Source organism: Littorina saxatilis, linkage group LG12 (assembly GCF_037325665.1).
Source record: "Littorina saxatilis isolate snail1 linkage group LG12, US_GU_Lsax_2.0, whole genome shotgun sequence".
NCBI classification, from domain to species: domain Eukaryota; kingdom Metazoa; phylum Mollusca; class Gastropoda; order Littorinimorpha; family Littorinidae; genus Littorina; species Littorina saxatilis.
Genome location: NC_090256.1, coordinates 6,110,779 through 6,123,708, shown reverse-complemented (window position 1 = coordinate 6,123,708; position 12,930 = coordinate 6,110,779). Strand labels below are relative to the sequence as shown.

Here is a 12,930-nt window from a genome sequence, read left to right as displayed (position 1 = left end):
ACAAAGCCAAGGTAGTACTCAAGGGCGATTCCTCCTGCTTTTAATGTTCAAACACAAATGAAAAACGTCTGCAGAGAAGATGCAAAAACATGTGTGTTCCATTTACTCGCAATATTACACACTGCACGCGAACGCGCAAACGGACAGTCAGACACCCCCCCCCCTACGATCACACACACACACACACACACGTACACACACACACACACACACACACACACACACACACACACGCACACACACACACACACACAGCACACTTTTTTTTTAGGTTTGGAAAGGCACCTTTTCTTCGAGTGAAAACCAGACAATGGTGATTTAAGTTTATATCTGATCATACGAGGATCCTCGTTTGCACCGGGAACACGTGAATATCATTCCATCCTGCAAAAGAAAAAAAAGCTTGTTCATTTGTTTTTTTTCTTCTGTGTGTGTGTGTGTGTGTGTGTGTGTGTGTGTGTGTGTGTGTGTGTGTGTGTGTGTACTTGTACAAGAGTAGCCAGCCAGGCAAACATAAGAGGGGGTGGGGAAGGGGTAGTGGTGTCGGGTCCTTGACGTTTTTACATTTAGTCAAATGTCAACAACAAGCTGTACGCTTATAGTATTTGTTTGCTTGCTTGCTTGTGTGGTTGTAGTCAAATTGCTCTCCGATTCCAATTTACCTTGATAAATCCAGGTAGAGACGACCAGAAGGTATAGTTGGGAAAGGTTTCCTTTCCGGACGCTTTGCGCACACCTTTCTGTATCCCTACGCCCGCCGCAACATACACCACCAACAGGGCAAGGACGCTGAAATGCAGAAAGCATGCCACCGCATTCAGTATGACTATATGACTATTTTAGCCAATGGAGTGGTGTCACAATTTTCTGGGACTCAGTGTAAAATGTCAATACTGGTATTTGCTGCAAGTGACGATTTTACTCACACGGTAAGTGCTCCATGTCAAGAACTTAATTCTCCAATAACTAAGTCATAAACTTCAGGACAGCTTTGATTGGGCTATGAAACCCGAGGGTATAATCTTTTGGATGAATGATAATTTCGTATTCTTATTGTCCTTGGGACAGTTATTGGGAAAAAATCATTCAAGGACAGTTATCGCTTTATTGCTGTATTAATAGAACGAGTCAGACCATCAGAAACACAGCTCTTGCAGAACCATTTCTTGTGACATAGCCTATGCCATAAAATAAGCGTTGAGAATTGACCTGCGCGAGAGTTAACCCACGATCCACGTGTGTTTCCAAGGCAACGGTCGACATTGGAAGTGACGACCAGCCGCGACCTCATCCCAAATCAGCCTGCCTTATTCAATGACCATCATGTTATGCATACGTATATCGAATGGCACAACTACACGCGACCTAGAACTCTGTGCAGACAATGATTGTTTGCTGAATTCGTTTCCTTGTTTTGACAAAAGTGTCATTCAGCAGAGTGCACCTTTAGTGTGAATGCATTTTTTTACAATAGTGGGGTTTTTTTCCGAAAAAAATATTGTACAAAAACCCTAATCTGCAGACAAAAAGCAGCGAGGCTGTACATGCTTTGGGCATGGGGCCAAATGGGAGGATGCTCTTAATCCATGTTAACCCAAGACGGATATATAGCGATTAACAAGATAGATAACACAAGAAGGAAGGTATCCTTCAAGACAACAACACTTACACGATCAGCATGACGGAGCCAATGGACAGTGTTCCAGAGCCACCACCCCCACCACTAGGCGGCGAGGGGCCAGACTTCGGACAACAGTGAGAGCTGGTCAGTGTCATCGTCTAAACAAAAAAAGGAAAAAACCCGAGCGATAACATAAAATAGTTAGTTTGTACATCAGAATAGATATTTGCACTAAAAACTATCATTTTAATATTCGCTGTACGTGGTGGTTTCACGTAATTAACTGCGTTATCAACCGTGATATTCAGTTCCCTAAAAGCACTCTCGTTCGAATGTTTCTTGACTTTTTTTAACGACTCCCACAAGCATCTTTGGTGCTAACTATTGGGTTGATTTCTATGAAAAGTTGAACTCTTTTACTTAATTAATCTTGTAGCTGAAATTGATGTCAGTGTGAACGTTTAATTGAGCAAAGAGTTCCCACTTTCCACAGGAGCCAGTCACGATGTAGAATTTGGGTATACATCCAAGTTGAGGGATGCTTTGATCCCATGTATTAGTATGGACAAATCTAGAGTGATTTGCAAAATAGTCTTTGCATTTTAATGCAACTTTAACTCAATCAAACCCAAACAAGCTTTCGAAGTCTAATAATATAATCAGAAAACAATACACACAGACAAAGTTTACCATCGCATAGGCTACACTTACGTGAGCCGACAATAAAAGTAACACGATTTCTGTTGAAACACATTTGCAGAATATTACAAGTAATTTCTGCAGCCTCATATATTAAGATTTCTTGTTTTTTCTGTTAGTCACCAAAGCATCAATGCAGGATGTTCACAAGTCTGCGTTCACACTTCCAACGTTTAAACTGCCCGGCTGATTGCCGCGGAGAAGAGGAAGTTTGTTTAATTAGAAAATTAAACTAGACTTACGCTAGGAAGTTGAAGTTTAATTGAAATTATTAAGAGTCTATTGACAGGAACGGAGGAGTTACGTGAGTATTGTGCGCGCATGAGCAAGAAGTCAATGTTAAGAGCTGTGTGTGGTCACTAGACTGACGACTTATAGGGAGGGTCAGTTTATTGAATCATCATAAATCTACTGACAAGGGAGGGACGTAACTCCTCCGTTCCTGTCAATAGACTCTTAATAATTTCAATTAAACTTCAACTTCCTAGCGTAAGTCTAGTTTAATTTTCTAATTATTATTCATCTATTGACTACGTCACTACGTAGTCACGTGAGACTTCAGAAACAGTCTATGTGAACTCACACTCAATCAGACAATTAAAGAGTTCTAACTTTTATTCTCAAAGTAACCATCAAGAATTATCTGACCAAAATTTGAAACAGAAACATCTTTCTTGTAGAACTTAACAAACACTCTGTCACTTGCCCAACTACCAGCTTTGAGTATAGTTTTCAAGGGCACACCTCTCTTTTCTGCTGCACTACAACTCGCACTTCGTGTGGAATGTGCTGTGTATTTCTTTGTGTCTATGCCAGCACTCCGTAACACAGCTTTGATCCACCTGGAAAAAGTCTGTTTTCCTACAGCACAATGAGGTTTTGAATAACTGATGAAGAGTTGCTTCCCTTTCCTTAAGGGCTTAGTAATACAGTCAAATATTTCTTCAAGTGACGTACAGGACAGAGTTTCTCATTATCTGTGAATTCGAGTATTTCAGCAGGTTCTGTGTGAAACCCAGGTTTAGTAGTCTTATGCTTGCTTGAAAACACTATCACACACTTCTGATCAAAAACTCTGATATCATCCACCATTAAAGAATGTAGAGCATGTCCCCTTTGACCTGTGACTAAAGCTACTAACATACACGTTTTCAGTGTCAGTTCCTTCAAAGAAAGTTCATGCAGTTGATGAAGCTTGTCAAAATAGTCTAATACAACATTCACATTCCAGGTGTCAGTATACTTAGGGAAAGAAGGTCTTTCTTCAAAAACACCTTTAATCACTCTGCACACAACTGGATGACTTCCTATCGTCTGACCCGATAGCATGGGTAAGTAAGCTGACAACGCACTACGGGCAGAATTGACAGTACTATAACCTGCTCCAGCGTCAAACAGCGAAGCAAGAAAGTTAGCTACTCTTGCAGGTGAAGCTATGTCAGCATCAAAACTATTCTCTGAAGCATAAGATCGCCATTTTGAAATATAGCAGTTATACACAGCTTGAGTCGATGATCTGAAAGACTGAATCATCAGGTCTGCAGCACGTTGTGAGAAGCCTTCCTGGAGATAGCGTTCCCTGATACATTGCATACCAGAAGTCGAAGGGAACGATGAAGAGGGTGCAGTTTGCCCGGGTGAGAAGGTAGCGTCAAGAGTTCCTTCCCTTCCATCTCCACTGGTTCCTGGATCAGGAGATTGTTGAGCAGAGGCCACCAAACCTGCGTCGTCCAGCGTGGAACCACCACCACTCCAATGCCCATGTCTTGACGAATCTTCATGAGAACTTGTGTGATAACACTGAAAGGAGGAAATGCATAAAACTCAACATTTCCCCAGTTCATGGAAAAAGCATCTACAGCAAATGCTTCTGGGTCTGGCTTGTAGGACACATACCTGTCCATTTGTTTGTTTAACCTGGATGCAAACAAGTCAATAGTAGGCTTCACCTGCAAAGAACTGAGAGCCTGAGTTAATACTGTCTCATCCAGCTTCCACTCTGTATCCAGATTTATTTTCCTTGATTCAGAATCAGCAGCAGTGTTATCTTTCCCTGCAATATGAGCTGCACTTAGCCAGATATCATGAGTGATGCACCACAGCCACATTGTATTTGTAATAGAGTCACACGTATCCGAATGACTAGTACCCATGTGATTGATACAGGCAACAGCCGTGGTATTGTCAACAAGAATGCGCACATGCTTACCAATAAGTTGATCCTGAAAGCACAGCAGTGCAAAATATGCCGCTTTTAACTCAAGGTAATTAATATGGAACTGTGTTTCAACAGGCAACCATAAACCACCTGACTGTGCGTCTCCAAGTGCACAGCCCCAACCTGTGAGACTAGCATCAGAAGAAAGAGTGATATCTGGTGCAGACTGGTGTATGTTGTTGTAAGAAGCCGACACATTATCTATCCACCACTGTAGTTCTGACTTTGCAGAAAAAGACAGACTCATGCAACAATCAAAATCCCCTTTACTGCTAGCAAGCGCTGCTTTTTTCTCCTTTTCAAGCTGTCTGTAGTATAGAGGCCCATATTTCACTGCAGGGAATGCCGCTACAATTTTCCCTATGACTTTGGCTAAGTATCGTATTGTCATTGAGAGTTTGGACATTGCAGTCTTACAACACGAAAGCAGGTCTGCACTCCTATCAGGTGTAAGAGTGGTAATCATCTGCTTTGAATCTATGATTACCCCAAGATACTGAACACAATGGCTGGGCTCAAGCACTGACTTTCCTGGGTGAACAATGAAACCAACTGATCGCAATAGTTGCACTGTATCAATCACATTTTGCATACATGCTAGTCTTGTCTCAGCAAGTAACAGAGAATCATCCAGAAAAACGGTGGACAGATGACCTTTCTCTCTCAAGGTAGCAAACACAGGCTTCAACAATTTTGTAAATTTGCGTGGAGCAAGTGCGAGACCATTTGGCATGCAATTAAACTGCCACATCTTACCATCCCATTCAAACCTCAAAAACTTTTTGTGGCCTTCAAAGATTGGTACAGAATAGTATGCATCCTTCAGGTCTATGGAAGCCATGAAACAGTCTTGCGTCACCAATTTCAACGCAGCAGCTTGTAGCGTTTCCATCTTAAAATGATGGTAAGCTATGTCTCTGTTCAAACACTTTAGGTTAAGAATCATCCTGTGTGTGCCATCTTTCTTTGGCCGTGTAAAAACAGGTGAAACAAACTGCCCCGGTTCAAATTCGCACTGCTCTATCACTCCTTTTGCACTCAGCTTTTGAATCTCTGAATCAATTACTTTCACTTCCTGTTTGTTCAACAAAGGTTGGTTTTTAAATGGACTAGATCTAGGTGTTGATCTAGATTTATTAAACTCAAGGTGAACACCAGACACGGTTTGAATGATTTCAGGATCTGAGGTTAATGATTTCCAGATATCCAAGAACTGCTTTATTCTACCACCTTGAAAGAGAGAGGTCTCCATCTTTATATCTGTGAGCAAAGAGGAGAGACATACAGATAGTTCTCTCACCTGAGAAGTGACAGCATCGTCATTTAGTTTCTCCTGGGGAACTGCGCTCTCTGACTGTTCTTTCCCCCAAACTGCCTCTTCTGACTCTGAAATCTGTTCTGCCACTGCGGCTGTCTCATGCCTAAAAAAGACTTTCGACCATTGTTTTTCCACGGTTTGAAGTTGAACCCTCGTCTATCCACATTCGCACCTGTACTCTGTGCATATCTGTCGAGCTCTTTGGCCTCCTTTAGCGAGTTTGACAAATTGTCACCGAACAACTGTTGGCTGCTAATTGGCACCGAGTCCGAACACAGCCCTATCATGTGTTTTGGGAGGTGTGGGCGTAGCGCATAGCGACGTCTTAGGGAGAGCTCTCTGCTGGCATGCCCAAGCATAGCGAGAGCATCCGAGTTAGCTTTGACAATGGCTTTACCGGTTTTCCCGTCTTTCATTGACTTTTCTCTCTGCGCTTTAAAAAGTGCCTGCGTGGATGACGTCACTGCAGTCGCGGCTTTTATCACAGCGCGTTGGATAGAGGCTAGCTTCAGGTCCGCCTTTTTTGCGTTCACGGGCAACAGTTTCCACACTTCAGTGTTTACTTTTGGCACTTGCAACTTCTGACAGTTGATGGGCCTTGGGTATAGATCTATCCTCTCAGCGAACTTTTCTTCGCCCAGTCCTTTGGCAAACCGTTTATCAATCAAATCCGCCATTGAGGAGGCTACTGCGTCAGCAGTGATTTCTTCTCGGTCTAGTTCACCATCAATTTCTTTCATCAAATCTTCGTCCGAACAGACTATCGAGAGTACGTCATCCTCAACAAGGATTTCTCCATCAGACGAGTCTGAGCGATAATGACTATCAGATTCAGAATCCCCATTGCTCTCAGGCTGATTCGATTCGACCTTGCGCTTTTTCATGAGCGTCTTGCCCTTCTTTGCATTAGGAGCACTAGCCCCCTTTCTTTTGCAACCTTGAGGCTTTTCAGACTGTGATTCGACCAACTCAGGGCCTGTCTGTGCCTGTAACCTACTTTGCTGGCTCAGCAGCGTGGGGTTCGAGAGGGCAGCGAACTTCTTTTCCCACTTGGCATCTAATTGTTGCATCAAATCTTGGATAATTTGTTGATTCGCTTGTTCCGAGCTAGGCTTCGGATTAGGTCTATCTCCTGACTCAGCAGGCCCGGCTTTCTCATTATCATTCATTTCCGACACACAACACAGGTGGAACCGGTCACAAGCCCTCAACGATTTAAATCACTGTCATTTATGAAAAAAGGGGCAACTCACCGTACAAACGAATTCCAAACACAAAACGTTAATACACAAACACTTTGCAGTCGAAAAAGAATTAGTCCTGCACAAAACCAGTTCGATGAACCACGATTTAATCCATGGTGTGGAACAGCTCGTCCATTACCTTCAAGCTCTTACCGCCAATTGACTTCTTGCTCATGCGCGCACAATACTCACGTGACTACGTAGTGACGTAGTCAATAGATGAATAATAATCAATGATCATGATTTGTAATGGTTCGTGTGACATTTAATCAGCCCTGCGTGCTTCCCACTGACTTTTGTCGAAAGCAAATGTCAACCTATTTCCAATATTACTTTTACTTCTGTCACCACGGACCTCCATGTGCACACCTTCTGACCAGGATGGTAAAACTGTCACTTTTAAAATGACAATCAGTTAGGGCACAAAACTTGTGTGCTCTTTTTTGTAATTTATGTCACGCAAAAGAGCTGAAGTGATGACTGTATGATGAGTTTAGCCTACAACTTGTGATGAGTGTACATTTTTGTTCGTGATACATGTAGTGTTAAAATGAATGTGAAAGTAGTTTTAATGTCCCATTATATGACTTGGATTGAATAGTTCTTTATCTGACCGCACATTGAATCTCTGCTTCAGATGATAAAGTCGTATCGTATCGTACTGTGTTGTATTACATGCATTGTAATTTTTTGTATTGTATTGCAAACAGAATATGTCAGTCGTGTTACATGTCATGAGAACGCATTTAATCCAGACACAAGTATATCATCTGTTAGAAAATGTACTTGTGCTCAAGGCCAATACCGTTGAAGACTGTCCTTATTAAGTGGGCGAATTCGACTACGCGAAGTATACTTCGTGAAATGGGCCGCACGGAGCTTTAGCACTGAGTTTTGGCGAAGCTGGCCGCACGAAGCTTTAGCACTGAGTTTTGGCGAAGCTGGCCGCACGGAGCTTTAGCACTGAGTTTTGGCGAAGCTGGCCGCACGGAGCTTTAGCACTGAGTTTTGGCGAAGCTGGCCGCACGAAGCTTTAGCACTGAGTTTTGGCGAAGCTGGCCGCACGGAGCTTTAGCACTGAGTTTTGGCGAAGCTGGCCGCACGGAGCTTTAGCACTGAGTTTTGGCGAAGCTGGCCGCACGGAGCTTTAGCACTGAGTTTTGGTGAAGCTGGCCGCACGGAGCTTTAGCACTGAGTTTTGGTGAAGCTGGCCGCACGCAGCTTTAGCACTGAGTTTTGGTGAAGCTGGCCGCACGCAGCTTTAGCACTGAGTTTTGGTGAAGCTGGCCGCACGGAGCTTTAGCACTGAGTTTTGGTGAAGCTGGCCGCACGAAGCTTTAGCACTGAGTTTTGGTGAAGCTGGCCGCACGAAGCTTTAGCACTGAGTTTTCGGTAAAAAGACTTCGCGAAGTCGACTTCGGGCTAAATTAAGGACTGCCTTAAAGTAAAGTGCCTGTGCTCTTGTACGGTAATAGAATTGATCTAGCCCATTGTGGCAAGCTGTCGGACAGTTAAGGGAGGATTTTATTAAGTTTCTTTTCTTTCACATCCGTCGCATTCACCCTGCCACAAGTGTTTGATGTATTGCTTTTTGCGAGCTTTGACATCTGAAAACTTGGCGTGTTTGTCAGTGATGGACCCTTCCCTTGCTTCTTCAGCAGGTTGATCAGTTTCCTCGAATTCCCACATGGGAGGGCACCCATGTAAACATTTTCAGTTTCCTCGAATTCCGACACGGGAGGGCACCCATGAAAACACTATCTTTTTTTGTGTACCCTTTTCGGCCAAATACGCACCCACGCAACTCTTGAAATTCTTCAGATCAATTGCGAAAATACTCACGTAAGTAGCAGGACTTGTTTCTCCGTCCACGTCCAGTTTATCCTCTCCGCCTGATTTGTCGCATTTCAGAGTCACGATGGTAGTTCTGGAACATACATAATCATGTGTACAAGTTTAAGATTAACGATGGTCATTACAGTTTCAGCTGCAACTGAATGACATCACACAAAATACTAGTCAGGGCCGGACCAAATGAGTTGTAAGGGGGGGGTTCCTCCTTTTTTGGGGGGGCAAATCAGCGAAGTGGCGGAGCCACAAGCGCGCGCCTGCTTGAAAAACGGTTAAAATCTGTGCAATCTGGTGCATTCTGGGCCTTGTTTTGAGGGTTAAGAGCAGCATTGTGGGGGGGGGGGGGGGGTACCTTTTTCTCATCGGATTTCACATTGAATAAAATTTGTAAGAGACACACACATTTTTTTCTAAAAAAAACAAAAAACAAAACAACAACACTCAAAGCAAGGTACATGCTTTTTCCAGGGGGGGGGGGGTTCCGGAACCCCTGGAACCCCCCCCTGGGTCCGGCCCTGCTAGTGAAAACTAGTCTGAGGTCAAGGCTTACCCATTTTAATCCTCTCAGCAGCAGCTGCAACAACAACAACAACAACAACAACAACAACAACAACAACAACAACAACAACAACAACACCACAATGAACCAACCAGTCAACTTATACCAGCCAACAAAACAAGAAACCAACAAAACAACCAACCAATCAAACAAGAATAGTAATTTAGATATAAAAAAAACCACACACTCACACACACTATCAGATGTGCATATTATGAAACGGTGTATAATTGTGATCACGAAAAACACCAACGCACCTTAGCGTGGCATCACCACTTGTGGCAGTGTATGTGATGGCGATGTTGTTGTTGCCGTTGTCGGAGAAGGAGGCGGAGTCCTGTGTACCTGTGGGGAACTGGGTCTTCTTGTCCAATGAGATCTGACACGCCTGGATATTTGCAAGAGTAAGAATTATTTCAGTGTATACGTGTCTGAGAAGGTACATTTACGCATGATTGGTAAGAGCACAATAACGTAATATCGCAAGTATTCACGCGAACATACACAAGCGTACAGAGGTAGGGAGGGAGGGAGAGAGGGGGAGGGGGGTTGAGAGAGAGAGAGAGGGAGAGAGAGAGAGAGAGAGAGAGAGAGAGAGAGAGAGAGAGAGAGAGAGAGAGAGAGAGAGAGAGAGAGAGAGAGAGCTCGAACTCGAACTCGAAAACTTTATTACCGAGGGATGATAGCATTAGGTCCATATGGTCCTTTCTTACAGCTAGTCCCTACTATAATAATCAGAGAGAGAGAGAGAGAGAGAGAGAAAGTGACAGACATAAACATATACTAATAGACACACACACATACATACACACATGCGTGTACACACACATACACACGCACACACACACATACACACGTGCACACACACGCACACACACATACACACGCACACACACTCACACACACACACACACGCACACACACACACAATAGCACACACACACACACTCAGACAATGATACACACACGGTCCGACATGAAGGCAGACTCACATATTAATTTCTGCCTGCAAGTATATGTTCACAAACAGTTCAGCTTCTCACGCCAGTCAAGCACGGCACCAACAACCACATTAAAGGCACTGTCATTCTCGTCAAAACAGGTCTGCTCTCCATTTCACACCCGCCCAGGCATTTATGTCATGATCAAATCCTGCCTCCACATTGGCACATACCAAAATGAACATCATTAATGTTTTCTGAATTTGAATTATTTTCAAAAAATGAATTGTTCAGATTGACACTATAGTCTTATTGGCTTTATAAGAAATCAATTCAACACAAATCTCGACTGCGTACAGAAAACATACAGGTTGTTGATTTTTGGCGAGGGATCGAATAGATCATGTAAAATCCTGGTCACATCTGATATGGTGAGCTGAATCAATGACACAAACAGAACTGTGTCTTTGTAGCACACCACTCACAGACACTTTCTTGCAGCCTTTGCCCTCATCAAAGGGTGTACACGGGTTGTAGGAAAATAAATACGCTCCCTTTGCATCCTTCTTATCTTGAAACCTGCACAGTGGAACAAACGCAGAGAGTCTTAAAATCATGAAATTGCAATAAACAAAACGACGAAATCATGAAATTGTAATAAAATACTGGGTCAGAATGCGCTGAAAATCGTGCGATCTGGGAATCTGAATAATGATCTTCAGAGCTTTGAAGTGTAAACGAAATGTGCCATTTAGAGGAAAAATCTTATGCCTGACATAAATATAGCACCGTGATTTTTCAACAGAATCCCACACCATTCCTGCGATGAATACGTGCAGCTTTCAGACGTGGTATCCACGCGAAAGCGGAAGCGTCTCCCAACAATTTTAATTAGTTCTTCCGGCTGTTTTAACAATTCCTAAATGTTGTCCTGAGAGAGTCCAAGTAAAGTCCCAACTTTACAGGGTGTTTTTTCACAGATGCATGTGTGCTCTTAACGTTCGCAAAAGCATAGACGGATCCGTGATGTTTTGTCGCCTTTTTTTTATTCTAATCTCAGTTTCATGCAGGCGTGCCTAAACCCTTAGTTTTGCGTGTGTGTGTGCGTGCGTGCGTATGTGTGTGTGCGCGTGCGTGCGTCCGTGCGTTAGTGCGTGTGTGTGTGTAGGCGTGCGTGCGTGTGTGTGTGTGTGATCCGTGATGGTTGACATTATCGAATAAATCTATCATAAGGTGAGGCTTACTTTGGCGATCCTTTCAAAGGCGAGAGGTCAATGGTACCCTTGTCAGACTGACACGAACAAGGTCCGAGCTTCTTGCAGGACTCGCCAGCTGAATAACACAGTGACCACAGCTGTCCAACAATAAGGAACATCAGACACTTGTGGTACTTCATTTCTGATGTTTCTCTGAGGCAGTACATTCAATACAAAAGTGTGACTGTATCGTAATGATTTCGGTAGACAAGTCAGCCGTAAGCTGATTATGCTAATTAATGCAAATTTGAGTAGACGGTCACATGAATAGGTGTGGTGTAGTCATTAAGGCAACCCATAATGACTTCTAAGCATGTATTGAGTTTCTCCATTGTTTGTTTTGGTGTCCGCGGTGTCAATTTACTGTTGCTGTCAGTCGTAGAGAGTCTGGATAGCTGTAAAGTATTGTAATGGATGGCCCTATTAGTATTATCCAGAAACTTTAACCTGAACATTAGTGGATCTAACTTTTGCACTGAGAAACATGTGATACAGATCTAAAAGTGTTCTTCATTGACACAAGTGAAAGACTGGGAGACTTGTGGACAAATGTTATGATATTAACTGTGTTTAGGTTGTACTCACCAGAAAACCACTGCACAGTTCGTAGCAGGAAACTTTCGCTGACTAGTTTATGTAGTTTTTATTCGGAATCGTGTGCGTATCGATCGCATTCTTATGAGATGAACACAATGGAACGTAATCTTCTTTTCGATGACGCCATTTTAGATGACGTGTTGTTCGAGATCTCATCGAAGAAGAACGATGAGAGAATGTTATGTTATGAAATGTGCATGTGAATATTACTGCATGCATTTTAGAATTAATTCATTATTGATAAGATAATGATTGAGTGAAAGGAAACAGAGATTTGGTTTAGTTAGATAAATTGTTTGTATGTTGTTAGAGGTTACCTAGGGAAACGTAAACAAACACTTTTTGGTCGCTTTGACTTGAGAAGGTGTTATACGAGATCTCATCGATGAGAGAATATTATGTAATGAAATGTGCATGTAAATATGGTTATGCATTTTAGAATTGATTCATTATTGATAGGATAATGATTGAGTGAAAGTAAAATGGAGATTTAGTTCGGTAGGATAGGTTGTTTGAGCATTGTTAGAAATTACCTAGAGAAACGTAAACAAACATCCTCGATCGCCTTGACTCTAAGACGATCGAGAGTGTCGGTTCGTTGCTAAAGGTACGAAACAAGAAGAAAG

The 12,930-nt window shown here is 42.8% G+C and overlaps 1 protein-coding gene across 1 annotated transcript; it reads right to left on the bottom strand.

Annotated features, from left to right (window-relative positions):
• Positions 1-12: 12 nt before the first annotated feature.
• LOC138983269 (uncharacterized) lies at positions 13-11,909 on the bottom strand. The gene is made up of 7 exons (XM_070356698.1): positions 11,696-11,909; positions 10,937-11,030; positions 9,768-9,898; positions 8,943-9,027; positions 1,670-1,779; positions 663-789; positions 13-384 (listed from the first exon to the last, which is right to left on the bottom strand). The coding sequence occupies exons 1-7, from the start codon at positions 11,872-11,874 to the stop codon at positions 325-327; spliced, it is 786 nt and encodes a 261-aa protein (XP_070212799.1). The 5' UTR covers positions 11,875-11,909; the 3' UTR covers positions 13-324.
• Positions 11,910-12,930: the final 1,021 nt, after the last annotated feature.

Bases quoted from the DNA above. Each gene is read 5' to 3' on its own strand.
- LOC138983269 (XM_070356698.1), bottom strand. From the start codon at position 11,874: ATGTACTGCCTCAGAGAAACATCAGAAATGAAGTACCACAAGTGTCTG. The intron at 1,780-8,942 runs GTGAGTATTTTC...TTTTTTGTTTAG, and splicing joins AAACAAGTCCTGCTACTTAC to ACGATGACACTGACCAGCTC. The intron at 385-662 runs GTAAATTGGAAT...TTTCTTTTGCAG, and splicing joins CTCTACCTGGATTTATCAAG to GATGGAATGATATTCACGTG.